This window comes from Carettochelys insculpta, chromosome 1 (assembly GCF_033958435.1).
Source record: "Carettochelys insculpta isolate YL-2023 chromosome 1, ASM3395843v1, whole genome shotgun sequence".
Lineage (NCBI taxonomy): Eukaryota > Metazoa > Chordata > Testudines > Carettochelyidae > Carettochelys > Carettochelys insculpta.
The window spans coordinates 232,955,034-232,982,922 of NC_134137.1; the positions used below are offsets into that span (position 1 = coordinate 232,955,034).

The 27,889-nt window shown below is 46.4% G+C and overlaps 1 protein-coding gene across 10 annotated transcripts in view; it reads left to right on the forward strand.

The window, feature by feature from the left end:
* The window catches only part of KEL (Kell metallo-endopeptidase (Kell blood group)), a 33,438-nt gene extending 8,499 nt beyond the window's left edge, over positions 1–24,939 (forward strand). For 2 of the 10 annotated variants that reach the window (XM_075002046.1, XM_075002036.1), the window contains exons 3-20: positions 1,269–1,410; positions 2,334–2,393; positions 2,940–3,140; positions 4,077–4,201; positions 5,114–5,245; positions 7,132–7,197; positions 9,488–9,697; positions 9,995–10,140; positions 10,584–10,713; positions 11,305–11,415; positions 13,485–13,583; positions 14,330–14,407; positions 14,916–15,019; positions 15,615–15,725; positions 20,274–20,341; positions 20,613–20,779; positions 21,897–22,076; positions 23,274–24,939. In XM_075002046.1, the coding sequence (XP_074858147.1) occupies positions 1,269–1,410; positions 2,334–2,393; positions 2,940–3,140; positions 4,077–4,201; positions 5,114–5,245; positions 7,132–7,197; positions 9,488–9,697; positions 9,995–10,140; positions 10,584–10,713; positions 11,305–11,415; positions 13,485–13,583; positions 14,330–14,407; positions 14,916–15,019; positions 15,615–15,725; positions 20,274–20,341; positions 20,613–20,779; positions 21,897–22,076; positions 23,274–23,450 (2,307 nt within the window). In that variant the 3' untranslated portion in view covers positions 23,451–24,939. The remainder of the gene's footprint in view (positions 1–1,268; positions 1,411–2,333; positions 2,394–2,939; positions 3,141–4,076; positions 4,202–5,113; positions 5,246–7,131; positions 7,198–9,487; positions 9,698–9,994; positions 10,141–10,583; positions 10,714–11,304; positions 11,416–13,484; positions 13,584–14,329; positions 14,408–14,915; positions 15,020–15,614; positions 15,726–20,273; positions 20,342–20,612; positions 20,780–21,896; positions 22,077–23,273) is intronic. The other 8 variants (XM_075002089.1, XM_075002107.1, XM_075002057.1 and 5 more) reach the window with 8 other exon arrangements.
* Positions 24,940–27,889: the final 2,950 nt, after the last annotated feature.

The window sequence follows — 27,889 nt, forward strand, 5'->3', positions numbered from 1 at the left end:
TTCTCCTATTTGAAATCGTGATTTAATTAGTAGTGTGCAGGTTATAAAGGCACAGGTACGCAGCAATTGAAAGCCAGTAGGAGCTGGGCACCTAACTGCAATGCCTGGCTTTGAAAATCCCCAATGAATAATCGTGCTGCATTGCAAGGATGTAAAACATGAAGTGTGTGAAGCATTGTGGCCCAAATCCACAAAGATATTGAAACAGGTTCCTAACTTCCATTGAAATCAATGGGGTGGGGTGTTGAAGCCTCAATACTTTGCGGATCTGGGTCTATAACCCTGCTTTTTGCTCTTCTCTTTCTATTATATTCTGTTCTCTCTTGGATATTATACTACTCTTATTCCTGGAGCATATGTGAAACTTCTAGAAGTTCATTAAACAGCATGACTAATGTCTGCCAAGTGTAGTTAGCTCCATTTTACTCTCCCATGGGGAGAAGAGTGTGCAAGAGAGTGTTCATTGTGGTCGAGTTTTTTGCTTAGTTTTGTGCCATTGCTTAAATATATCTGTTGTTCTGTTTATGGTAAAGAAGCCATGCTGAGTAAGTGCACCTTGTACTTGGAGCAGAAGGTGATAAAGTTTGGGATGGTCCTTATTTTCTAGAGAAGCGCAATACACATCTCAGACCAAGACAGACTCAGACATCTCAAGAAAGCTCTGTCTCCTGCACTGATGACCTTCCCCTTCCCCTTCTGTACAATCTCCATATTTCACTACTTGTGTTTTCTGTTCTGATCTTTCCTCAGCTTTTATTGTGATTATTGCTAATTATTGATCATGTTTATGTCGACAGTGCCCAAAGCCAACCGAGGTTGGGTCCCCATTGTTCAGGGTCCTGTGCAACCCCAGTGCAGCAGGTGGTCCCTTCCCCAAAGAGCTCATAGTCTGAACAGACCAGACAGGTCCAGGGTCGGGGGGTAATGTAATAAAATGCAAGTAGAATGAACAATGGGATGTCTGCATGTTAGTGCCGTGATTGACGGGGGTGGAAAATGGAAAGCAGAGGAAGGATCGCTGCAGCTGGAAAGGCAGGGGAAAAGGAAGAGGTGCAGGAACTTGTGTTGCTGGTTCTGCAAAATGTGGATAGAAGTAGAAGCAACTGAGGAACTGGTTCAATTACTAATGTTGCCAAGTCCCAAGTCTTCTGTGTCAAGAGTGGAGGAACGGGTGGAGCTGGGGTTGGGGGGTGGCATGAGACCTGGAGTAAATTTAACAGGAATGTTTCACTCCCCGTCTCCTCTCTTTTCTTCACGCCCCTTTTCAGGTCTGTGAGGAGGACCAGAGAGGGGCTGCAAAGAAAGGGAGATGCCTACGGGGGAAGAGCCTGCTCCTGTGTGCTCTAATGCTCAGCACTGTCCTCGGGTTTGCGTTGCTTCTTGCCTACACCATCCTGACCTGTGACCAGGGTACAAGACCTGACAGTCCTTCTCCCTTCCCCCGTACCTGACCTGCTAAACAAGACTCCTTCCTCTCTCTTCTCCCTTCACTGCCTCCTTTTTGGGAGGTCCAGGCCCTGGATGATTTCTAAGATATAGGAAAACATAAATGTCTGAAGTAAATAAATTGTAATAAAGAGCCATTGCCCTTATCCCCTCCAAGCCTTCCCTGCCATGTGGAAACTTCCTCATTCCAAACTTTCCTGCTAACCTAGTGTGGCCAGGCCCAGCTTCCCTGAAAAGCAGCACTGCGCCTTCTAAAAGCTATGGTGTTACTCCTGCCTCTTCCTTCACACCCGCAGCATCTTTATCCCCGACCAGAAGTAGTCTGTCTATGAGTGACCCAGCAGAAATGGGGACAAGTTTGGAATTTAGGGCTGGGGCTGGGAATTCTCCTTCCTTTCTGTCCCTGTCCGTAGCACTGATAGAGTTCCTGTCAGAGGCAGAACTGAAAGCAAAGCTCAGGAATCCAGATCCATAAGCAGCCCACTTTTCTAACCACTAGACAAATATCCACTATTTGGATATATAGAAGAAGAGGCCAAGTCACACACATTCTCTTCCCCAGTTTATTTATCCTACTCTTGGCTGGAATTTCCCTTTAATTCCTGTCCTGCCCTTTCCCTGCCTGTGAGGGCCAGGGATTCGCATCCTAGAGACCACTAGAAAGGCTGTATTAGTCCTAGCTCCCACCTTTTTCCAACATACATCCTATCAACCAGTGGAGAGCTGAGCCCTACTTGTACATTATTCAGGGTTTTGCTTAAGCGAGTTTCTATGTGTCAAACAATGGCCTATACCTTGAGACATTATGCCTCACCCTATGGCTTTGTATAGGCAAAAACTTGCACGCATTTAACTAAAGATGTATTATTATTATTTTGACTTGAAAGTGGCTTATTTCAGCAGAGAAGTGACAACTGGAAAGCAACATAAGCTGCTTGTAAAACATGGTAAGTGTGTCTTACCCAGGAATTTACACTGGCTTAATTAAACCAGTTTTTAAAGCAAGGTAAGTTGCACTGATGTAACTATTCTTTGTAGAAAAGGTCCGATAGATTCACTTTTGGGAAATGCTTCCTGATATATCATTGTTCAAGTTTACCTCCTTTCCCCATGTTATGTCCTTCTCTTCCTCTCTGCTGGCCCTACAACCTTTCCAAACTTGTAGTTATATTCCTGGGAAGTCATTGCTTGGCCAACTCCCATTGACACTCAGTGAAGGTGGTAAGAAGATGGAAATGTGTGCACCTCCCACACCCCAGCTTCCCACACCTATGTTTGGCACTGGTTGTCATCCAGCCCATAAAGTCAAACTTCGGATACTCTTTCTCTTCTGGTCTGCTATAATTTCTCAAAGAATCCAACACTGACAAAAGCATAGGTTTTTGTACCACTAATAAAACTTCAAAATAATCTCTCCCCTATATTTTTTATGGTGTCATCCTGAATTTCCATCAGCCTGCTAATGATGGCTCCTGTCTTTGCTTCTTGCCCAGAACCTTGTGACACCGAGGCATGTCTCACATTTGAAGCCAGACTGCTGGAGGCAAGGAATACCACTGTGGATCCTTGTAAGGACTTTTATGGTTATGCCTGTGGCAACTGGGAAAGCAATCGCTCACTCAGTTTGACTGAGTCCTCAAATGTATTTGATGTCCTGCTGGAAGAAAATGAGCTGATTTTGAAGAGGCTCTTAGGTATGATGGGGAGATGGATGTACTGCCAGCACCCTCTGTAGCCACAGCAGTGATTACTGACATATGACAGCACAGTTGCTCACAACAGGGACCAAACTCAACCCCAGCCCCTAGCATCCACCAGCATGGGACCACACCTTCCGCAGCACACATCATCACATTCTAGTCAACATAGTCAGAGTAACAACTGTACAGAGTCTTGTTTCAGCCTCTTCGTTGCAAGCCATTTTCCTGGCATCTCACTCTGGAAGTAGCCACCCCAATCAGGGAGCAACACAACCAGCCATACAGTGACATATAATCACTCCCATGTTACCACCCTGTCACTTCAACCAGAGATACACATCTCATAGAGGTGGAAGGGGCACTGAGTCCACTCCCAGGCAGGACTGGGGACCCTCTTTCTTTTTTTTTAGAATCTTCTACTTTGCCCCAGATCCCTAAATGATTCCCCCCTTCAGGATTGAACTCACAACCCTGGGCTTAAGCAAGTCAATGCTCAAACCAGTGAGCTATCCCTCCCCCTGTCCTAAATGGGGACAAGACTCTCTCTTGGGGTTTTCTCGGGCTGATCTGTGGCTGTATCCTTCTGTCTCCTTGAGTTTGGACATCATCATGTCTCTTGTTTATCTCTGGGCCCCTAGAAACTTCAGCAGAAACTACCTTGCATGCAGCTAAAGATACTACTTTGGTTTTGATGATTGTGGGTTGTACTTTTTGTGTGGAAAGTTCAGATTTCAGATGCGCTGGAGACCTTGATGTTTACCTATGCAGTCTCAGTGTGTTACATTTTTTCATGGGTTTTCAAACAAGCTGTAATTCCTGCTTCCGGATACACATTTCCTCTTACCAGCTCCTCTTCTTCACCTGATGCTGCCTCTTGGTTCTTCTTTAATTTTTGGCTCACTAATGTTTTGTCTGCTTTCCTTTACCCAGAAGTTCCACAGCTCGGGGTTGGAGGCTCAGCCAAGGAGAAAGCCATCCGATTCTACCACTCCTGCATGAATACCCAACAGATAGAAGCAGATGGGGCTCAGCCCTTGAAGGAGCTCATAAATCAGGTGTTTGTTGCTCATACATACTATATCTGAGCATATGTATACTAGTGGACATCAGAAAGGAGCTTTACCCAAGAAATGATAGAAAACCATGAGAGGGGAGGGAGTGTAATAATATGCTTTGTTATTTGCTCCTTTGTTATTGCACTTGCAACACCAGGTCAGTGGTGACTAAGGTGTCAGTGATGGTAGGTTGGTGGCTTCTGTCCTTGGAATAAGCCTAATTGGCAAATGACAAGACTCTATGGCAGAGACGTCATTCCCCTAATAGATACTTTGGCTCAGTGCTCAGGTTTGGTTTCAGTCCCTGAAAATGTATTTATTACTTTAATGTCCATGCAGGCACCTGCAGCCTTGGAGTTTTAGAATTCCTCCCATTATGCAGAAGGGGCACTTTTCTTAACAAGACCTCGGTATAATTCAGTGAGCTCCAAATTGCAGGTTAGGTAACCCTGCAAAAGAGTTGGAATTTTAGAGCCAGTGGAAGGTACGGTCTGATTTAAGCACCCAAGTTCCGACGTATGAAAAATGAGTCCTAACTGCACTACCTGAGGGTTACAGTAAAGTGCAGACACTTCCCTTTCACCCTCCTCCCACCTTTATTTGTCAACTGTGGCCATTTCACATGGCCCCCTCTTTTCCTCTTGCTCTCCTCTGCCCTGTATGGCAGCACTGTGTTATTCCATTAAGTGACGGGGGCACTTCAGGGTCTCACAGAGAGTTTGAAGATTTCCATGGAGTTAGTCCCATTCTTTTTCTTCATCATTTGTACAGCTCTTGATCCTTAGCTGTCACATTCATCCTGTTCCAAGGGCTAGAGGAGAGACTGTGGACATCAGTATACAGCAGCAGTTCCTGACACTCTTTCTATGGGTGTAATCAGCACCGTCTTTCTGTGTGTCACTCTTTCCTCAGATTGGTGGCCTCGGGAAACAGACAGATTTTAACCAGACTCTGCAGACACTCATGGGCAAATACAATACTTTTCCCTTCTTCAGAGCATATGTGGGACCTACCCCTTCTGACCCTCACACCTATATCATCCAGGTGAGGAGATGATGAGTTTGCAATCGGAAAGGACACTCAGGATAGTACCTGTGCCTTTAGGACCAAATAACTGCTTCAGCAACTGAGAGAAGCATATCTTAGGACCAACGTGTCCAACATGCTAGCCACATGTGGCTACTTGGCCAGTTGAGTGTGGCTAGTTGGCATGAACAATAAACATATATTTCAGAATAATGTGCCTAGTTTTCTTCAGAACTGGTTGGACACCACTGGACTAGAACCAATATAAATATATGGTCTTCTTTAAAGGAGCTCTGCAAATTTATGCAATTAAAATAACTGAGAAGAACTGTTTTGCCAGGCAATTATAACCCAATTAATAATATAATGAACTCACAGAATTCGCTCCTGCAGAATATCGTTGATGCTAATAGCTCAGTGAGACTAACAGAGAGCTCGGCACTTCCATGACCAACAGTAACACCACATACAGGACAAATTGTTTTGACTATCAGTCCTCATGCGCTGGGATGACAAGGAGTCTTCGTGGCTCCAGTTTTATAATACTCTATAATAAGATACAACGTTGGTCTTTTTTAACGGTCATCTATCAGAGACTGCAGACCAGGCGCTCTTTTTGTACCTGTTCCTGTACTTACATTTTCCACTCACGTCCTAGTTCTGTAATTAGTTTTTCAAAAACATAGTCTTTATCATTCATTTCTGGAAATTAAGCTCAGGGGAAGCATGTGTGGGAAAGTTATTTCCCTTTCTCCCACCCTTTTCTGCCTTTGTCTATTTTGATTGTAAGCTGTCTTGGAAGGGGCTGGCTTTTGTTATGTGCATAGCTCAATGGGGCTCTGGTCTGAAATCCACTCTTTTGACATCACTTGAATAAAAATTTATAAAGTGCTGTTATGCACTGCATGAATTTTATCATTATTGTTATTATTAATAATGCCACTTGACCATGTATCCAGTGAAGATCAATCAGGTGCCACAAGTCCTTTGTCGGTCCCCTTAGGGGTTCTGCACCTCCTGGAAGTTTCTTGTATGCCTCAGAGAGTCACCATAGCCCTTTTGCTACCTTGGGGCTTCCCAAAGACAAGGGCCTCCATTTACCGTGTCATTCTAATCATGGGTGAGTCCTAAGTGAGGGGAAAACAAACCCCTGCAGCAGCTCTTTGGGCTGCTGCTGTCCTTCCAGCAGGGCAGCATTCCAGGGGAAGGGTGGGGGGAGCTAAGGCCCACCCACTACTTCAGGGCTCTGGCCCAGTAAACCCAGGAAAGAGGCAGCCAGTGGGGCTTCTACCCCAGCCCCAATGCAGCAACCTTTCCCTGAGCCACTTCACCCACGCCTCCCCTCTGTACCTCGCTGAGCTCCTTCAGTCCTATGGTTCTCTAACCTCCAGCCTCTCTTCCTTGCACACCTCTCAACTCCTTCCCCCTTCTGCCTTGGGGGAAGCCTTTTATAGGGAGCGAGGAGGCCTTCACTAACAACAGGTGCCTGATTAGCCCCTGTCACTGAGGAACTCCTGATGAGCCCCAGCTGCTTATCCAGTCTGCAGGGCTGCACCCTCTGTGAGCCTAGGAGAGGGAAAAAGGCATGTATCCAACTCCCAAAATGCTCACCCTCCATCAGGCTATGCAGCCTGTGATCTGCCACACAGTATAGCTTGAATTTAAATGTCAGATACCACAGATTTCTTCCAAATGAACTTCAGTTTCAGTTCAGACAAAAAAATTAAGTACAGAAACTGTTTCGAGGACACTTCTCAATAAAAGAATCAGCTTATGACAATCATAAGCTGCTTGCAGAAAACATTTTTGAGCAGATAAAGAAACAAAAGTCAGCGAATAAAGTATTTTCCATCTCTAGTGTTTATGGTATTAACCACATATCTTTTCTTCGCTCCTTTCCTCAGATTGATCATCCAGATTTTGAAATGCCACTAGAGAGTGACTACAATGAAAAAGCAAATTATCCTGAGGTACCATATCAAAGGTTGCGGCATGGCAAAAACATGCCTACTGGGTTCAAAGACGTCCTTTGAAATGTTCCCTGGTTCCTAATGGCTTGTGAGTGGTGATCACATGTGCTCAATGTCTGATGAGAGCACAAGGCTGTTTTAGGCCTTGTTCACACTAGAACAAGAAGCAGGAAGGGATTATAATATTGTTGCCTAACAGTTTTTGTTGTGTCCTGGTGGAGAAAGGACATGTTGTAGGTTTTGTAAATGTGTTACCTGGATAAGGAGACATGAGTTACCAAAGCCTTTTCCTGATTTTACTAGAACTTCGTAACCTGTTAGTTGAAGTACAGTACATTTCATCCTAGTGTGGATGAGAGTCCTTGGAATCAGTCTTTGAATTCAGTCCAGAAAACTGAATTCCATGTCAGTCATCTGGATCTTCTCTTCCTTCTGAACTGAATCAGCTGAGCTGGTTCCAATTTACTGAGTGTGGGTCTTTCAGAGAAGACCTTGAAAGCCAAAGTTCTCTTTTCCCATCATGGAGGTTTAAGATCCCCTGCTAAACCAAGTGGTAATGCAAGTCTGGTGAAAATGTGCATTCTGTTTGTCTTACCACCTGGAATGGTTCCCAGTTGGTGGGTGTTCATCTCAGGTCAAACTGTAAGAAAACAGGGCAGAAACTCCAAACAGGTGGTGCCTTCCATATAATTAGGATTTACTAAGCCAGGAACAAATGTGCATTCCTTGATCACCATACCAGCCTTATCATGGAGTCATAGACAGCCTCCTTAAGCTCTCCAGCCTATCTTGCCACCCAAACAAACTGAACTTTGTTATAAAAGGTTATATAAAGCAAAAATCACATCATGCTGGGATCAACCACACTTACCTCAGATTATCTGATACTTTGGATCTCGCATCAAAGACAAAGGCTAGCAGCCAATTTTCTAGTAAACTAACTAAGGATTTATTATCTAAGAAAATAAATGAGAATTAGTGAGAGGTTAAAGGAGGTAAAATAAATAAGTACATTAATAGGTGAATCGACATTTGTAAGTCAAAAATAGTAGCAGTTGGTGTAGTAAACTGCTAGTTGCCCAAAAATCTTTTCAGAGTAGTTTGATGATTCTTTCAATCTCCACTTTGCATTTGTATCTTCCTTGTAAAAATCCAAACAGTATTGAGATGAAGGTTATTCCTTTGAATCTGTATTTATAGTTTCTGCTCACAGAAGACAATGTGAACGGTGTCTTCACTGAAGTGGGCCAGTGAATTTCCATTGTCAAACACAATGGCCCTTACTTTGAAATTATCACTTGTCATTTAGATTTACAAGGTTCCAATCATGTTGGATAGGTAATTTAATTACAGGGATATACACAGTACAAAAAGTAATGTAATAACAAGCAACAATCCTTCATTAGTTTTCATGAAGTTTACACATCGAGTGTATTCTCATCTTAACATGAACACACATTTTATATATAATGTAATGTGACAGCAATCAACAGATCATATATAAGCAAAGACTAAACCAAGTGAATTGATCGAACTACACTACAATATCTTTAACACTCCTTTGGCATCTACTAACATATGAATAAACAGGCCTGTGGACCTGTCCTCAGCTGGCACCAGGGAAGACAGCATCACTCTGTACATTGTTGTTTATTGCTACTTCCTGCAATGAAATAGCTTGTTTAATCCCATGCCAAAAGGGGTGGCATTTCAGTGCTAAAATGATCCCTGAGTTTAAAACGTTTGTAAAGCCTGAGGGTAGATCTACACAGCACAGTTATTTTGAAATAATTATCCTAACAGCTACATATAATTTCAAAATAGCAGTTGGCTTATTTTAAAACAAGTAACCTCATTCTACAAGGAATAGAGTCTTTTTCTAAATAAGCCACAGTGTGTCCCATGGCTCGATTTCAAAATAGGCTCCATGTTGTGCAGATACTGCATTTTGAAATATTAAGCGATATTTAAAAGCACAGTTTTAGGTGTAGCAGCATTATTTTGAAATAAGATATTTCAGAATAGCTCTTCCAGACTAGCTTATTTTGGAAAAAGGATGCTGTGTAGACATACTCAGAGAGCACCATAAGGTATTATTTCTCATAAATACTTCAGTTTTATTCGCAGATCCAACAGCCCTACTCGGCAAACCTTGCTCCAGGCAGCTACACAGGAACATGGGGGTGAAAGGAGGTGTTGAGCAACCCTGAAGGATTGAGGTCTGGGTGGGCTGGGATGGCTCAGATCCCAACTCATAGCTCTTTTACTAGTTATGGGTTTTTTAACATAGGTTGTCCGTGTGTATTTCTCATACCTGATGAAGCTGGGGACACTGTTGGGATGGCCACAGAATGTTACCTCCACCTTCATCTCCTTAGCCTTGTCATTCATCTCCAACCTCCAGAGGAAGGTTACTCCACTGCAGGAGCGGCAAGAGAGAGGGATGCTCTTTTATCGCACCACTATCGGGGAGCTGCAGGTGTGTGTCTTGAACTCTCAGGTGGGTGAGCATGTGTGGAGCTCCTAATAGAGGCCAAGCAGCAACTGCCCGTCTTCCTTCCTAGTCTTCTCTATCAGTGAATGGTTAGTGCATCCCCAACCTGCTCAGGCTCTTCTTCCTTGGTTCCAGGGTCTGATTTCCATTCTCAGCACTCTCAGCCCTGGTAGCTCCTCTCCCTGCATTGTCAGTGCCCTGGAATCTTACTCTGAGGAGGTGCCCCTGGTGTTACCATAGAGACAGTCCTGATGATAGGCAGGGAAGTCACATTTCAGCATTTCTGTTGGGCTTTACCTTTAGGAAAAGGCACCTGCAATCGACTGGCTGTCATGCCTCCAGGCAGCCTTCCATCCCGTGCTGCTGAACAGCTCGCAGCCAGTCACAGTGCATGACATGGATTATTTAGAAGGCATGTCGCAGCTGATTGGAAAATGGCAGGCGGAGAGGTAGGAGCTGATGTCTGATGCTGTAACCATAGCACCTGGAGGAGGGTCTGATAGCTTCAGCTGTCAAACAGAATATGAATGGACTTAGTGTTCAAATGGGAGCGGGCCAAGGAAACACTAAGGCATTGCAGGAATCCAATGGGTGACCCAGCAGGACCGCTTCCCTGCCAGTCGTAAAAGATCCTATGGCACGTCCTGCAAGTTTTGGCCTATTTCCTGGCCCAGCTCCAGCTCAGGAAATTCTATTTGGCCAAACTGAATTCTCCCTGCAGTGCTGGGCAGAGGCATTGTTGATCACTTCTTGTCTTAGGCGGGTAAATGGTACTGCTGTTGGCAGTTAACCAGCCGCCACAGTTTATCGAAGATGTGGCTGCATTTAGTACTGGATGAAGTGAGCCCTACCTTTTGGTCCCTACAAATGTATTGTATTGTGTCTTTTCAAGAAGGGACCTACAGAGCTATATGATCCTCTGCCTGGTTGGAAATCTTTCCCCAGCCCTCGACAGCCGGTTCCAAGATGCACGAACAGAGCTGTCTGAAAAGCTGCATGGAAGGACAGGGAAATCTGTGACTGTGAGTCAGCTTCCCTTTAGCTCCTCTAGCCCCCATGGCAGCTCTGTAGAAGCTTTGCTCTGACGGATCCCCACCCTGCCTGCTGTTCCCAAGCTCTAAGCCTCACAGTGGAGTTTCTCTTGTCAGAGGGACAGAGTGGAAGGACGCACTGGCTGGGCTAGCAGTGTTACTCCTATTTCCCAGCAGTTACCTGCCAGTGATTACGCATGGAGGAAGCTAGCCCTCTACTTGCTGCACCCGCAGAATCCAGTCCATACTGAGAGGCTCCCACAAAGACAAGTGTTGGAGAACAATATCCAGTTGGGCAGGTTTCCTTTTTCTGTCGCTCCCAGGCAGGATATGACTTCCCCGCACTTACGGAAGCAAAGAGGGTGAACTGGGCTCGAGTTCTGTGTTTTCTGAGATGCTCAAAGGGTTTCATTTAGGGTTGATAAAAATCTAAGTAAAATAAATTATATTCTTGATTGTTTGCTATGATCATTACTAACCACGTACAGCTAGTCCTCTGCCTCCCTCTCTCTCTGCGTTTTGCATCCTCCTCTGGATTTTTCTTTCTTTGTCACTGTTATTCTCTCTCTGCTTCTTTCCCAGGTACTGGACCATCGCTGGAGGAAATGCCTGAGTGACACCAGCACTTTCTTTGAGAGTGTCCTGGGGGAGATGATAGTGCAAGACATTTTCTCTCAAGAGACAAAGGATCTCGTAGGTATTCTTCTTCCTCCACCAAAACACAAAATTAGCTCAATGTTCTCCTCTTGCCTTTCACATATGATACACTGGTAAAGTCAGGTCGCTTTTTTATTCCTTACAAATGTCCCATCATTCTTTGGAAGTGAGGTAGATTATTGGCGCTTCAATACATTTATTGCTTAAATAGTCAGTCCTAGGCCCTCCATCCTTATCTTCATCCCTTCAGTAACAAAGCATGACCCTACACTAACAAACTGTTGTGTGCAGCCCCAGCAGTCATATGGAACCAAACAATAACAGACCAGTGCATCCAGCCCCAATACACACTAATGACTGTATAATAACTAACCTGTGCAAGCAGGCCCAGTACTTGTATGTGATCCTACAGCAGGGGTGCATGAAGTAGGGGAGCATGACATTTAGAAAGGGGGGTGCAGTGCAATTGGCTCTCCCCACACCCCTGCAGCTTCTGCTTTTTCCTGCATGGCTTCTGCCACTGCATCAGCAAGGGACCACTCTCCCTCCCCCTGCCACTGGGACAATCAGAGTGCACAGAGGCCCTGAGGCAAGCAGTGGGAGAGCCAGCAACTTCCCAGCTTGATGAGCTACCGTCCTGGGGTCCCTCCTGGGATCCTCCCACCAAGCACCCTTCCCCCTTCAATGCCCCCCGGAGCCTCCCAGCATCCCTTTCCCGAGCATCCCACCCGCTTTCTCAGTCCCCCCTGTATCCCTTCCTGTGATCCTCCCACAGGCTGGGGGGCCATGGCTAATGGCAAGGCCAAAAACGGGGGCACGACATAAAATGTTTGCTCACCTTGCCCTACAGTAACAAACTAGTGCAACAATCCCATAACCTCTAGTAACAAACCAGGAGACCTGCAACAGTTCGTGAGTGTGCCTCCAATAAAAAACTAGTGCATGCAGCACCAGTACTGTCACATGGCCCTAAAATAACAAACCCCTGCTATAGCTCTAATGTCCTGATAAGTGGTATGAACATATTTATAAACAACCCTAGAATAACACAGCAGTAGGTGCGATCCCAGCTCTCAGGAACCACCTAATGATAGCAGACTAGCACGGATCACCAAGTGCTTGTGAACTAGTCTGTACTAGCAAGCCAGTGTTTCTGGCGTTCTGAGTGGGGCAGAGAACCAATGAGGCTGCATACCCTGGGAAGGAGAAACTTTTTGCTATGGGCTCAGATTTTCATTTCCAATGTGATGAGCACAAGCACTGAATTTTTAAGGGATTTGCAATGTGTGAAACACGCCATGAAAAAATAACCCAGGGTCACGGGACAATGAGAGATTGAGACCTTGGAAGGAAAGAGCAATGAAGGAGCTGAGACGAGGAAAGAAGGATACCGGATAGCTCCTTGTGCTGGGCATCAAGCATTAGCTCTCTTCTTCCTTGTAAGGGCAGCGATTGAATGAATTTGCTGGGCTTCTTCCGGGGCAGAATTTCAATTCCACTGTGGAAGCAGCATAGGTGTGTGTGGACCTGGCATGTAGGGAAGCCCCGAACTGATGGACTAAATCGGGGTGGGTAAAGTGGGAAGTGGGCCCCTTTGGCGGGTAGGGGGGCTGAAATTTCATAAGGGCAGGAGGGTGCAGCACAATCGGCTGCTGGTCTCAGGCTCATCTGTCTCATTAAAATGTTGAAATAAGTTACTGTTGTGATGTCTGTGCATTCACATTTACATACAGATTAATAAAGTTTTTATATTGTACAGACTTATTTTCTTACACACTCCAAAAGGTTTTTTTTTTTTCTTATGAACATAACTAAAATTTCCATTGGTTCGGATTACATTAGGCAGGTTGGGGTGGGGGGCTCTTAATGGCAGGGACAAAAAGTGGGATCCGGTGTAAAAAGTCTACTCACCCCGGAACTAAATCAACCCTCAGAAACAACCAGCAGAGAAGAAGGTGAGATTCTGCAATGGAGGGAGAGAGAGGCCTGGAACTAAAAGGATATGCATCCTGATCGTTTCTTTAATTCAAGCAGAGGCAAAGATCGGTATTTCTAAGGAACAACTGCTATTCTGCAGCCCTGAATGTCTCTCTTTCCCTGGGCAGGCTGAGAAGATATTCTCAGAGGTTCGAGGTACACTCTTCAGTCGGCTGGATCAGGTGGAGTGGATGGATGAGCAGACCCGACAGGAGGCCAAGGACAAAGTATGTGTGGAAGACATGGGTCAGAGAGGCTTTCTATCTCAGAAGCGCCTGGAGAAGGGCTGGGTGTAGTGTTCCCTGCAAGCTGAGCACTTGGCCAGATGCCCAGGAGATATTCAAATGCCACCCAACTGATTAGCAAAGTGCCCAGAGCTGGTAGCTTGTGTTTCTATTGTTAGTTCACATCTGCACATGGCTTGTCGTGCAGAACAAAATTTATTCCTCCCATGAATCGAAAAACAAAACAAAACAGCAGGAACGCTGGTTGGGTGTCTGCACCGGCACATAATTTGATATGCATGCACATGATTCCTTGTGGCCTTTTATACATACCTGCACAGCACTTCTAGGTGGATACGCATTTCCATCATGGCCACAGGGTCACACACTGACATGTATATACACAGAAACTCAGTGTTTAGCCAAGTAAACCCACAGCTGCACATGTGCCAATAAGTATGAACACCCATAAGAGCTGTACAAAACACAAAGCTGCGCTGGTGTAAGCAGCTGCAATGTCCTGAGCTTCATGAAAGCAGAACTGCCTTGGCCTTAAGGCCACTGACTTGGGAGAAGAGAAGAAGAAGGGGAGATGTGTTACCTGGAGGAGTCAGATAGCCCAGCTCTTATGTGTACAGAGCTAATTTATAAGTCCCACTTATCCTGCCCTGAAACACGTTATAGCGACATTCAAAATGTGAGGAATCCTCTGGGTTATGTGTATTTTATTTTATTCTATTTTATTTAAGGTTTCCAAGCTTCAGGTAGAAATCGGCTATCCAGACACTATTCTCCAAACTGCTGAAATGGACCAAGCATTCCAGGATGTGAGTTATACAATGCAAACATGAGTGTTATGGTACTTGCTATATACCTGTTTCACACCCAGGAACACCTTCTGCTGCAGCACAAGGGATCACAGCACACTCCATACAACTAGCATACCTTCTCCTTTCCCTCCAGTGTCTTGTTTTGAGAGAGGCTGGGTCTGGAGAATCTGGGAGGTCTAGCTAATACTCCTGCATCATTACCTCCTCTGCTTCCTGTTGGACAGAAGATGTGGGAGGAGGGCACACTTCAACCCTGAGGAAGACATGCTCTCCTTTGCCTGTGAACATATCTCCTACAGTTCTTTCTCATGATTTAGGCTGCAGACAAGGGGGTGGGGGTTGGGAGAGCGAAGAGAGAGTATTTGATTGTTCTTGATGAACCTCATTTTCATGTCCAGTGCTGTCCCATTTGCCCTACCCTTTCTCTGATTTGTCATCTCCCTCTTGCTGTCTCTCACTTCTGGGTCCTTTGAAATTTCCTCTTATTGTCTCTCTCTTTCCTCAGCTGGAAGTACGTGACAATACCTTTTTGCTTAATGTGGTGGCCTGTGTGAAAGCTGTGAGGGAAAATTTCTCCCTGAGGCTCCTTCATCCCCATAAGCAGGATAAGTATGTGTCAGCTGATGACGGACGGTGGAAATGATGTGTGGTGGGGGACAGGTTATAGTATGTATGTAGGCAGTGGAAAGGATGTGTAGAAAGAACTGATAGGATATAGCAGACACAACAAAAACAGGGAAAACAGGCATATACCATAGGAATGGGGCCAGATAGTGGGGAGGAAGGTTGCTCTTGTAGTTAGTGCTCTGTGCAGAAAATGAGCCAAGGTGGGTTCGTTTCCCTTTTCTGCCACATACTGCCTCTGTGACCCTCAGGCAAGTCCCTTAGCCGCTCTGTAAAACAAGGCTATTAGCACTGGCCTGTCTGATAGCTGTGTGGGGAAGGTACATCCCTAAATGTCTTCAAGGAACTTCACTATGACAGTGACAAGTGCCCAATAAGTAAAGAAAGGCAGATGGAGTGCTTGCATTGAACATATGAGGCAGCGAATAAAGTGAGCCCCCAGCTCTGCCTCCTTGCTGCGTGGGAGTTCTTTCTTTGTGTCACCACCATTCCCAGAGAGGCCCTGTAGAGACAGAGGTCAGAAGAAAGTCCCAAATCTTTAATAGCAGGTGTTCTCTCTCCTTTCTTTTTCTGCTTCTAGTTGGGAAGTCTCCCCTTGGTCTGTCCATTCCTACTACTCGATGAGGCACCATGCCGTGGTCTTCCCCGCAGGAATTTTCCGCAGCCCAGCCTTCCACACCGAGTTCCCCAGGTACTGAGGGGCTGCAAAGCCCCCGGCACGAACCTCACCCTTTGGCATGCTGGGTTTCCAGCATCCTGGCTCACTGCGGAAGGTGAGGGGAGGATCCTGCTCCCACTGAACTCAGTGGAAAGTTGGCCACTGGCTTCAATGGCACTAAATTCAGAGCCTAAGTGCTTTCCATGTGGGACTGAGATACGCCATCTCTTTTCTGTCACTGACTAGCCTCAGGTTCTTACCCTGAGACTCAGGCTGGCTGTCTTCCTGGTCCTCCCAGACAGAATATAGTAGAGCAGATGGAAAAAGCTCATCACGGCAGGCTGCAAAAAAGACAGTTCCTTGAGCCCACCTCTATTTTGAGTCACTCAAAGATGGGGATATGTTATTGTCTAGATTCCGCAAGACTTGGCTGAGCCCTGGGCAGTGGGAAGGGGCTTGATTCCAGGGCCCCCAAAAAGGGCGGGGCTTTAGAAGGGCAGGTTGGGTCTAGGGACAACCAGCCCTCAGTATCTCCTGAACAGCACCATGCCTCCCTCAGCTAGCCCTCAGTGCTGCTTGGACTGTGCTGCGTGGGGCTCCAGCAGTGATTTAAAGGGCCCAGGACTCCAGCCACATGGTAGCTATTACAGTGGCAGCCCAGAGCCCCAGGACCTTTTAAATTGACAAGTCCTGGAGCAACTGCCCCCTTTGGCTCCACTTGTTGGTGGCCCTGATTCCAAGAATAATTCCTGTGAAAACTGTACAAGATAGAAGCCTTACTAGGCAAGCTGTTGTCCAAAGTGTCTTCAGATGGATCAGAGACAACTCAGCTCCTGCTTTATAAAAAAGGCCACCTCCACTAAGTGCCATTTGTGCATTGTGAAGTTTCATGTGCCTGCATGTGAACCATCCAACAATACCATTCTGTTCCTCTGTTATAATGAGGGCACCTCTGTTGAACAGCTGTCACTGTGTGTCAGGTCACTATAAAAAAGTGTGTTATGCCCATTTTTTCTCCTTGAGAAAGATTTGCATAGGGAAAATAATCCTGAACTCATTAAATTTCCATTGTGCAAAGACAGGCCCTCCCCAGGGGAAGTTATTTGAGCTGAAATGAAACAGTCTGATCAATATAATAATGCTTTTTAATCTTGGTGAAAATCCCACCCTCCATCTCTTGAGCACTCCAGGTGCCCTTATTGACTCATAATACTCTTAACAAGACTAAGAATGAGGCACAGTTTAAATGAACAAGAGCCAAGACAAACATACTTTTCTAATGTTCTGCTCCTCCACTTAATAAGTGAGTCATTTCTGAATTAGCAGATCTGCCCCCTTATATCCTGTCTGATCTGCTGACTAAATTGGCTATAATGGAAAGAACTTGGTTGCCAATGTTAGCCCAGCAGAGCCAACATTAAAGGAGAGAATGTGAAAATTGAATTCAGGAGTCAGACATGTAGGCTTTTTTTTTTTTTTCCAAAACTACAGTTTGGGGTTGAGTAAAACATTTCAAAAATTCATTTTGAATTTTCAAAGATGTTTCAGGTGCAATACAAACAAATAAATGAAAATATTTTTGTTTTTACATTTTTAAATGCAAAGTTTTGATTGTTTTCAATTATAAATGACTTCATTTTGAAGTTTTCCTTAACCTTATTTAAGAATATTTCATTTTTTAAAAAAAATGAGAAAACGAGACATTTCATAACCGCACAGCTAGTTTTTCCAACAGTTTGCCAAAACAATTTTAAAATTCAGTTCTGGTCAACCACAAAAGAAAAGCTAGTTTTGATTTTTCAGAATGGCCAGCAAATTTGGCCAGCAAAATCAATTCTACAGCCAGCTCTGGCAGGTAATCTTTTGATGCGAACTGAGGGTAACCAGTGAAGTGATGTTTACTGAGTCTGTAGAACTCTTAAATCAAGAGCCATAAGAGAGATGTGAGCTGCTCTGATACATTTCAAAGACCTATTAATTCTGAACTCCAGTGGAGATCACTGTGTAGATGTCAGTATACTTTGCTTTTTCATTTTTGATCAGTGCAGGTGTCAGGGCTGCCTCCCCACTCTGACATTCTAAGTTCAGAAAGTGGGGTCCCTCCAAACCTTAAAAATACCTGGCCTATAAAGGTGCTGCTTAAAAATCTCCCCAGGGTCACAGATTCCCTGACCCGGGCATGGGGGGTAGCTGCCAACATCCAAGTTAAAAAAAACCCTTTACCTCAGGAAAGCGCACGTGGGCATGTTTCCATATGGGATAAGCCCCCAGTTCTTATCCTTCCCTTAGGAGAGAGCTTGGAAACAAAGAGCTGTAATCTAACAGCTGACCTTTTGGTCTAAGGCACGAATATACATGGATCTTCTCTAGGACACAGGGATCAAATCATTGGCTTAAAAGAGTAATTTACTCACAAAAATGAGAGGAAATAACTCAGACATACCAGTCGCAGCACCAAGTATTACTCCCCCGAGATTCAGCTTAGAAGTTACATAATACAGGGGAAAGAATCAAGTCAATAACAAGATCCACTGGAAAAAAAAAAGACCACACTAAATTCAAAATAATCATAACCTGATTGTGCCTAACTATACATTTCCCTTCTACATACATGTCATTGGAAGATTATGAGATGGCCAGGATATTTACTGGATTCATTCCAACTGCTTAAAAGTAATCATCCCCTCAATTCTCTGCATTGGCCACTCAGACAAAGATCCCTCAAGCTGCAATTGTTCTCAATTCAAAAAAGGCTTTCTTCCTCCCATTTGCTCACCTGACAACCCCCTGCAGTGAGTTATCTCTGTAAGGGTTAACCATTTCCTTGCATTCATTCATGACAGCAGGTAAGAAAGAAAAGGGATGATCATTCTGTGGAAATCTGATTGTCATTGGACACACTTTGGTGTTTCAGATGGATGGAGCTTAGTTTGTGGGAGTAGCACAACTGTTATTTCCAGTGAAAACCCTGATTATATTACTGTCTGTCTTGTGTATCATTAGAAGACTTATTAATAAGCATCCTATTGCAATTGTTCACCAGAAGGTCCCCATGGTCTTTCCATTATAATGTCAGTTATCATTTGTGCATCTCTTCAGCACATAGTGGGATTGCATAGATGTCACTAACATGGCATAGCATGAGGAAATTGGTATTCCATAGGAATTAATGAGAACAGAATAGGACATGGGGAATCCTTCTTAATATTGAAAATGTATGAGTTAGAAAGAATTCAGCTTGACTTGTTTACACCAGAATAAAAGACTTGTGGCTTGACAGTGGCTGACTCAGGCTGTGCAATTTTGCAGTTGACGCTAAGCTAGCAGAAGAGGTATATACACTGGAGGTTAGGGACAAAGCCTAGAGTGACCTGGGTAAATTATCGGATTGGGCCAAAAGATATCTGATGAGGTTGAACAAGTGCAGAGTCCTGCACTTAGGATGGAAGAATCCCAAGCACAGCTGAAGGCTGAGGACTGACTGGCTAAGCAGCAGTTCTGCAGAAAATAACATGGGGATTATAGTGAACAGGAAGCTGGATGTGAGTCAACAGTGTGCCCTTGCTGCTCTGAAGGTTGCATTAGTGAGAGCATTGCCAGCAGATTGAGGAAAGTCCCCTCAATTCAGCACTGGTGAGACCACTTCTGGAGCACTGCATCCAGTTTTGGGCCCCTCTCTCTAGAAAGGATGTGGGCATACTGGAGTGAGTCAAGCAGAAGGCACTGAAATTGTTAGGGGCTGAGGCACATGACTTGACTTATGAGGAGAGGTTGAAGGAACTGGGCTTATTTGCAGAAGGAAGAATGAGGAGGGATTTGGTAGCCCCGTTCAACTACCTGAAAGGGAGTTCCAAAGAGGATGGAGCCAGGCTGTTCTCAGTGGAGGCAGATGATAGAATAAGGAGCCATGGTCTCCAGATGCCAGCGGGGAGGTCTAGGTTGAATAGTAGTAAAACCTATTTCACTAGGAGAGTGGTGAAGGTCTGGAATGGATTGATTAGGGAGGTGGTGGAATCTCCATCCTTAGAAGTGTTAAGGCCTGATCTGACAACCTTAGCTGGAATGATTTAGTTGGGATTGGTACTGCTTTGAGACAGGGGTTGGACTAGATGACCTTCCAAGATGTCTTCCAACTCTAAGTGTCTGAGACTATGGCATGGTTGTGGCTAGCCCAAGTCAGCTGACTCAAGCAGTGGAACTAAAATTTGCTGTTTAGACATACAGGTTTAGTCTGGAGCCTCCCCTCAGAGCTTCACTTCAATCAAAGTCCAAAAGTCTGTACGTTTCGTGGTTCTTCAGTGAGCCCGAGTCAACTGGCCCAGGCCAGCTGTGGGAGTATAACAGCTGTGTAAACGTATCCTGGGGAATTTGCAGTTCCAATAGTGGTAATACCTTTACCTGCACATTTGCGGAACACATTGCTCTGGGGTAACATGCCTGCAGCCCCTGACATGGGTTTTAAAACATCACTTGCCAGAGTAGTGTCACACTTGGTGGAGCAGAACTGAATAGACACACCCTCTCTTCCCCTAACTCCAGCAGGTTTAGCAACTGATAATGTTTTTCATTTTGTGTTTTCAGCGCTGTGAACTTTGGAGCTCTGGGGGTCATCATGGCACATGAGCTGCTTCATGCGTTGTATGATTACGGTGCGTATTGTGAACCATTCGGGGTGCTGGTGCTAGAGGTAACGGGGCTGCAGCAGCAACCCCTGTCTTGAAGTAGTAATAACAACCAAACATGTAATCCAGTTGGTTCCCTCTACTCTCATCAAGGCCCTGATCCCTATTTAAATGTACAGTGAAAAGTCAGGTTGTGTAAATTCAAAAGGTGCAACCCCAGACCACATTCATTACTAATTGGAGCACTGGCTGAATCCCCTGCTATAGCATTTGTCTTCCTGGTTTTCCCTGTCCACAGTGGTGCCCGAGAGCTGTCCTAGATGCAACAGAGAAGCATTAGAGCAAGGTACAGACTGCCTGGTGCAACAGTATGAAGGCTACTCTCTGCAGGGCCTGCGAGTCAATGGCACTTTCACCCTGCTGGAGAATGCAGCTGACATAGGGGGACTCGCCATTGCTTATCAGGTATCACAAACTATATTCTGTTCTAGTCTTGAGATTTGACACAGCTCTGCCAGTGCCCCTCAGCCCTGTCCTGCAGCCCCTCTGCTATCCCAGCCCTGGGCTCCCCACACAGCTCTGCCAGTGCCCCTCAGCCCTGCCCTGCAGCCCCTCTGCTATTCCAGCCCTGGGCTCCCCTCACAGCTCTGCTAGTGCCCCTCAGCCCTGCCCTGCAGCCCCTCTGCTATTCCAGCCCTGGGCTCCCCACACAGCTCTGCCAGTGCCCCTCAGCCCTGCCCTGCAGCCCTTCTGCTATTCCAGCCCTGGGCTCCCCACACAGCTCTGCCAGTGCCCCTCAGCCCTGCCCTGCAGCCCCTCTGCTATTCCAGCCCTGGGCTCCCCTCACAGCTCTGCCAGTGCCCCTCAGCCCTGCCCTGCAGCCCCCCTGCTTTTTGATTTCTCGGTCATTCTTTGTATGGAAAAAGGTGGTAATTATTTCAAGGTGATACAGACCACTAGCATCTAAAGTGATGTCCTTCTGTTCATTTCTCTTGTGACCTGGATGAATCGGTACCCATATCTACGGAGGTGAAAGAAAATCCCTCATCAGTTTCCCGTTTCTGGGGAAGTTATACTGTTTGATTAAATAATGTCTTCCTGCCTTTGGATCTTTAGACAGAAGATATTAGCGATATATAAAGTATGACAAGGATTTCAAGCATAAGTGACTCAAGTTGAAATAGTTTTCATGCATTAACCGGACATTAAACATCGTCGTCTTCTGACCCTCTGCTGGCACTCTGTGGTATTGTCTAGAATAGGCAAGCACAACAGCTTGATTTTCTCCCTTGCTGGAGATGGGGAACAGGGGGGATAAGCCACCTGAGAGAGTAAGGAGACAGGATGGGAAGGACAAGGATACTACACTTTCTCTGTGGGTAAGTAGGTGGATGGCTTTCTCTGTCCCTGCATAAGAACATCAAAGGAGCACCAGTAATCCTGCTGGTTCCTGCTTTCAGCCTCCCCCTTCTGAGTTTAATTTTAATGACGGCATTTGTGGAACACAGTCTGAGGATTTGTTTTTCTTTAAATATTTAATCTCTCTCTCTCTCTCTCTCTCTCTCTCTCTCTACCCACACAGGCCTATAAGAACTGGCTGAAAAAGTACAAATGGGAGAGGAGTTTACCCAAGAGTGGATTGTCAAACCATCAGCTCTTCTTCATGAGTTTTGCCCATGTAATGAACACCCTGCTCATCTTGTTCATCTTGTTTGTCACAGCCCATCTGGCCTCTGAATGTATCCTCTTCTCTTTCACTCTGGTTTGTGTGCCTGATCAACACCATATCCCTACCTCCTGATCTGAGTCTCTCTCACCCCTACAAAGCACAGTCACTAAGTGCTGATCAGAGGCCTGTTTGAAGACATATATCTTACACTGGGCTCTGAAGCAATATCGGATAGTTAGAGGGACCAGGCACAACAATAGCTATCTACTTTCCATCATTTCAGGTTTATCTAAGAGAGTAGTCACTGAAGTGTCTCAAAATCCTTGGATGTGATGATTGACAATAATGAAAGAAAAAAAACTGACGACATATAACTTGCCCATCAAAGATAAGATACTTCCTTGGAAAGAGAAGGGGGAAAGGAATGTAGGTATGAAGGAAGGAAAAGCTGGCAAAAGTGACCCCCCATAATGGGAGACAGCTGGTCAAATGTTTTGGTGATGGGGGTCGAGTACAAGGATGGAAGAATGAGTGAGTGAGATTTTTCAGGTATCTTCCTCTTAGTAAATTTAAAGCTTATATAGAACCAAATGCTTGATCTGCAAGTGAGGTGTATCTCACAGATCATGTGTGTCAGGTTCTCACAGAGGTTCAGGAAATATTGTATTCCACTCTCTCTGTAGCTTCAGGCTGCTCACTGAGAGTAGCGCTGAGAAGCGTACAGAAGAAGGTGACCCAGTCCTGTGGCTCTGAAGGCCTGGGTCACTCTGGTAAGGCCTGCACTAGGAAAGGGGATATGTCAGCTGTAGGACTAGCTATCAGTGAATACAGGCAGGATTAACCAGAGTGAGCAACTGAGCTTCCAGCAACAGTGATGAGTCAGTATGAAAGAGATCCCGTAAATCACCTTAATAAAGGCTGGAGTCTCCCCTCCAAAGAATGGCATATTCACAGCATTGCCTGTCCTATCGGTGCTTCCCCTGCCAGTCACCATAATTTCTGCCTCTGATTAAATCAACACGCTGAAATTATAAAGTGAAGAGTGCAGGACAGGTGGGCATGGATGGACTGAGCTCTTCCCCTTGCCGTGCACTAGGAAATAGCAGTATCCAGCTGTGAAAAGAAGGACCTTGCCCAGCACAGCTTTCTGTTTCCCTTGTCCCTTCATGCTCACATTGCCCAGGAAGGGCGACAAGCTGGAACCCCTGAGGGCCTAGGTGGAGGCCTGTGAGACAATTCAGCCTTTGTGATCTTTCTTGGACGCTAACACAATTGTCTGTTTCCCTCCAGGGGATGTGTGGGCACCAGAGCCCTGAGAGACTGCGAGCCTTCCTGCGCAGGGACCCCCACAGCCCCCCACCACTCCGTGTCCACGGGCCCCTCAGCAACAGCCAGGACTTTGCCAGGCTCTTCCAATGCTCCAGCACAGCACCAATGAATCCAGCCGGCAAGTGTCACATCTGGTGATCCCGCAAGGCGTAGAAAGAGACTGGAACTGTAGAATTCAACCCCACTGAAAAAGGGCCTGCTCTCATACAGAGACATGCTGGAGTCTAACCCATTCCTCCCCATCCCTTCTTCTCATCCTTTCCCCCGCCAGCAGGCCATGCTGGCAGAATGCTCCAGTCTAGGTAGCAGGAGGGAAGAGATGCTGTGCAGAACAGTGTGTGCAACTCCACAATTGGTCCCCTTGCCCTGCTGCATTTAGGCAAAACTTACTCTTCAGAGCATGGGAAGTGGGAAGACAGACTTGCAAGGTCAGGAGACAGGCTGCACTCATTAACAGCTCCCGGGAGAGCCTCACAAGTCTCCATGCACAGCTCAGCTCCCACCCTGGGCCACCAGTGATAGAACCCAGCCCCCTCACTCTGAAAGCACATGGTGGGGATTCACTGGCTGCTGCTTCCAGATGGGAAGGGGAGACATTTCATTCATGTGTATTGCTAAAAACTCCACCTTGCTTTGTTACTGCGCATGTCTCCTAGCTCTGCCAATAGGCGTGGGATAGTCCTGGCATTATGTTCTCCAATTTAGCCTCTGGCCCTGTGTAGCTTTTTGGGAACTCTACCCTCTGTTATTATCATGTCTGATCACTAGGGCCCTGACCCAGTGCCAACTTGAATAGGAAACTCAGTCCCATTAATTTCTCTGGGCTTTTGATCCAACCCCAGATAACACTCCTTTGAGGGAGCAGCTGCCTCCCTTCTTTCTTAATTGCTCCCCTGCTGGCTTCTGAGCTGCTGGGAAGGAATTGCTCTGCCTGCTGGCTTCCGGCTGGGAAGGAAATAGCAGCAGTAGCATCTATGCTCAAGCTTCTCCTTACTCAGGGCAAAAGCACACAGTGACTGAGAGATGAAAGGCTGGAAGAGGGGTGCCTCTTCTGCAGAGAAGAGGAATGGGTAAAGCAATGCCTGGGCAGGACAGGGAGTGCAATCTCAGAGGACATTGAGGTAGCAATGGTGCAAGTCGTACAGTTGCACCAGGACCCTACAGCCACTAGGTAACGGGGAAGGACAGATGGAGTGGTTCTCCAGCACGTCCCCAGGAACTGCAGCCAAAGGAGTTGTGGGGACAGTGTCTGCAGACAGCAGCATATGGAGAAACCTGGCTCCCTCCCTCTAGGAGATGCTGTCTGAGAGGTGTGCTGGTCCCTTTGGGAGCCAACCAGTGCAAACACCCCCATCAAATCCCCTCCACACCCCAACCCCTTCCCCCAGCCCAGAGCCTGCACCCAAACTCCCTCCCAGATCCTGACCCCACCTCACTCCTCCTATACCCCAGAGATCTGCCTCCGTCAACTTACCTGACTTTCCAGGGGGCTGGACTTGATGACCTCCTAAGGTTCCTTCCAGCCTTACGATTCTATGATTCTATGACTTTTATTTTCATTTACTGCCTAACACTTATAGCAGGATGAAGAACAAAAAGAATGAAAAATGTGTGTGTGGAGGGGGGAGATGACAGTGAATATTCTTTTTCTTGGCTGGGTCCCTGTGGGGAAGGGGAACAAAAACGGAGCTGCATACAGGGCCCTACTAACTCTATATTCAACACTAGCGGGGAAGGACGGATGAGCAGATGCCAGCCAAAATTAGGAGTTGCCTCCTGAGCCTGGGGAAGGGGTACTAGTGAATGGTTTGGAAGCTAATGAACAAGGGTCTGGGGGGTGAGCTGTTGATGGGCTGTGCGGTGTGTGGGAAGGGATGGGGGTGGTGGGGGAGCTGTGGAGGGCAGCAGATGTCAGGGGTGGGGGTGGTTTGGGAGCCCTGATGAAGGTAATAACCAGACTGTTAGGTTTTGGAATGGAGAGATAGTCTAGTCCTGCACATTTCCCCATGGGGATCTTCTAGGCCCCTGGGCAAGGTGGGGAAAAGGGGGGCAGGGTCTTGGGTAGAAGGGGTGGGGCTGGGTGAGCAAGCCATACCCACCAGCTAGTGCTCAGAGCCACTCAGAGCACATCTCCTGGGGTTCTGGAGCACATCAGCCATGGTGCTGGCAGTGATTTAAAGGGCCTGGGGCTCTGGCCTCCACAAGAGCCAGGAGCCCTTGTCTCTTCTGAATAGCTGGACCCTGGGGCAGCTGCCCCCTTCCCCCTTCTCCCCTTCTGGAGATAATAGATAAATCTTGTTCCCTCTCACAAAAGGGCATTAAGGTAGATGGGGTAGGGTCCTGTTTAAGGGGAGGTGTGAGTGGGTAGGGAATGGTTTCCAGGGTTTATGGGAGTCTCCAGGGGCCAGGCTAACCATCCAGATCTGAGAATGCTTCTCTAGATACCAAACTGTTGAGGTTCTCCCATCTCTGGCTTTTTGGGAATTTTTGCTATCCAGATTGGGGGTTTTGCTGCTGTTATGTTTTGTGACATCATTCTCTTGTAACCACACATCATGGGGTAATGCAGTTTTTAGGGAGCTAAAAACAAAAGCTGCAGTGGATTTCAGGAACAGCAAGAGAACTGGCATTTAAGAATTTTTCCCAGCTTGCAGACTGTTCTTAGGAACAGTCAGTTTGTGGGCCCAGATAATTAGACCTATATTTAAAAAACAAAAGCCAAACAAACAAACAAACAAAAAAACAAAATTCACTGACATTGGCAAACACCCTCCCCCCTCCAGCTCACAGACACCTGCTTGCTTTCTGAGGTTGTCTCTGGGAAATGTTTTAAATGGTGGGAGCTGTATTATTCTGCTCATTATACTACCAGTCAAGTGATTCAGTGGGAATAGATACGGGCATGGGGGTGAACATCTCCTCACCAAAGAGTATCAGAATTAAAGCTGTCCTCATCACTGTGACATCAGCAAGGAATGTGGTAGATTCTCAATATTTGATGCATTTGAAATCAAGACAGGACATTGTTCTTAAAATATATGCTGTATTTCACACAGGAAGGGGAAGTCCCGTGGCCTGTTCTATGTGGGAATTCAGAGTAGACGTACACAGGGGTCCCTCCTGGCCTTGGAATCTATGTATCTAGTGCTAGCCCCATCCGTGTAGGCCAACCCGGGTGTTCTGCGGGTGCACGTCATGCAAAAGATGATTCCGTTGTTTTATTCTCACCAATTAAAGGCCAAAAAGAGTTATGTGAATAGAAAGTCCCTGTGTTCAAAGGGGAGCCTTTGATAACACTTTTGACTGAAAGCTTCTAACTGAAATAATTTTTAAAGTGTAGTATGTACTGTTACTGCTGATTGATTTATGTTTGAATTACACTCAGCACGAGAGAACGAAAATAGTGTCAAGTTTCACTTTTTTCATCAGTTTTATCTGCTCTCAAGCTGTAATATCAGGGTTGCAAATCCTGCAGGAGGGTGTTTAAATCTAAACAAAAATCTGTATTCCTGCTGGGACTGAACAAAGAAAATCGTAGAAACATTTTTACCACTCTTGAGAAAATGGTGTATATCAAACTCACAGTTTCTCTCTCTCTCACACACACACACACATGTATTAGAGTGTTTGGGTCTGTGCTTCTGTGTGTCCATTTGTACAAGAACTCTTCTTAAACTGTAAGAGCTGGGACCGCCAAATTAGGTATGCCGCTTCCCCTTACCCTAACTTAAACCCACGTCAGAGTTTGGTTGTACCTGGAAAATGGGAAGTGCCAGGAATAAGACTCTTTTCCAGACCATGGCCAAGGAAGGAGCCGAGGGAAGCAAAACAGAGGGGCACTGAGAGGAGATACTGAGAATTGCCACTGGGGGCAGCTGTGGCAGCAAGAGAGTGGCCAGCAGGGCTGGGGCTCCACCATTTTGCCTGCCACAAAGACTGGGTAAGTAACTCCCCTGCTCCAAATCCAGAGTCTGACCTCCCACCACCCAAAAGAGCCTACAGTCCTCAGGGAAGCTACTGGGGGTTGCAGATGGAAAGAGGGGGCAGCCCCCAGAGCCTGGCTTCCCCAGGTAGTCTACAGACCATGCGGGGGTAGTAGAAGGGGGTATCACCCAGACCCTGCCCCCACTCTACAGCCTGCAGGCCACAGAGTGCATTTGGAGGGGAGACAGCCCCTGGACCCTGTCCTCCCTCAGATGGCAAGAGAATAACTGGAGAGAGGGCAGTCCCGCTGGAGTGTGCTCCCCTCCAGGCAGCCTGCAGGCCGTGACGGGCAGCTGGAGTGTGAACAGCTCCTGAAGTCTGGACCTTCCCAGACAGAGGGGCTGTAGGAGGGCAGAACCCTGGTTCCCCACCCAGACAGGCTGCAGGCTGTGAGGGGTGGGGCCTACTGGAACCTGTCGACAGACCCCAGAGCCTGGCCCCTCCATGGGCTGCAGGCCAAAGAGGGCAGGGGTCCAGGAGCAGCCCCCAGAGCCTTGGGTCCACCTCAAGAGCCTACAGGCCATGTGGAAGGGGCTGCTGGAGGGAGGCGTAGCTCCAGAGCCTGCCCCCTCCCCCAGACAGCCTGTAGGCGG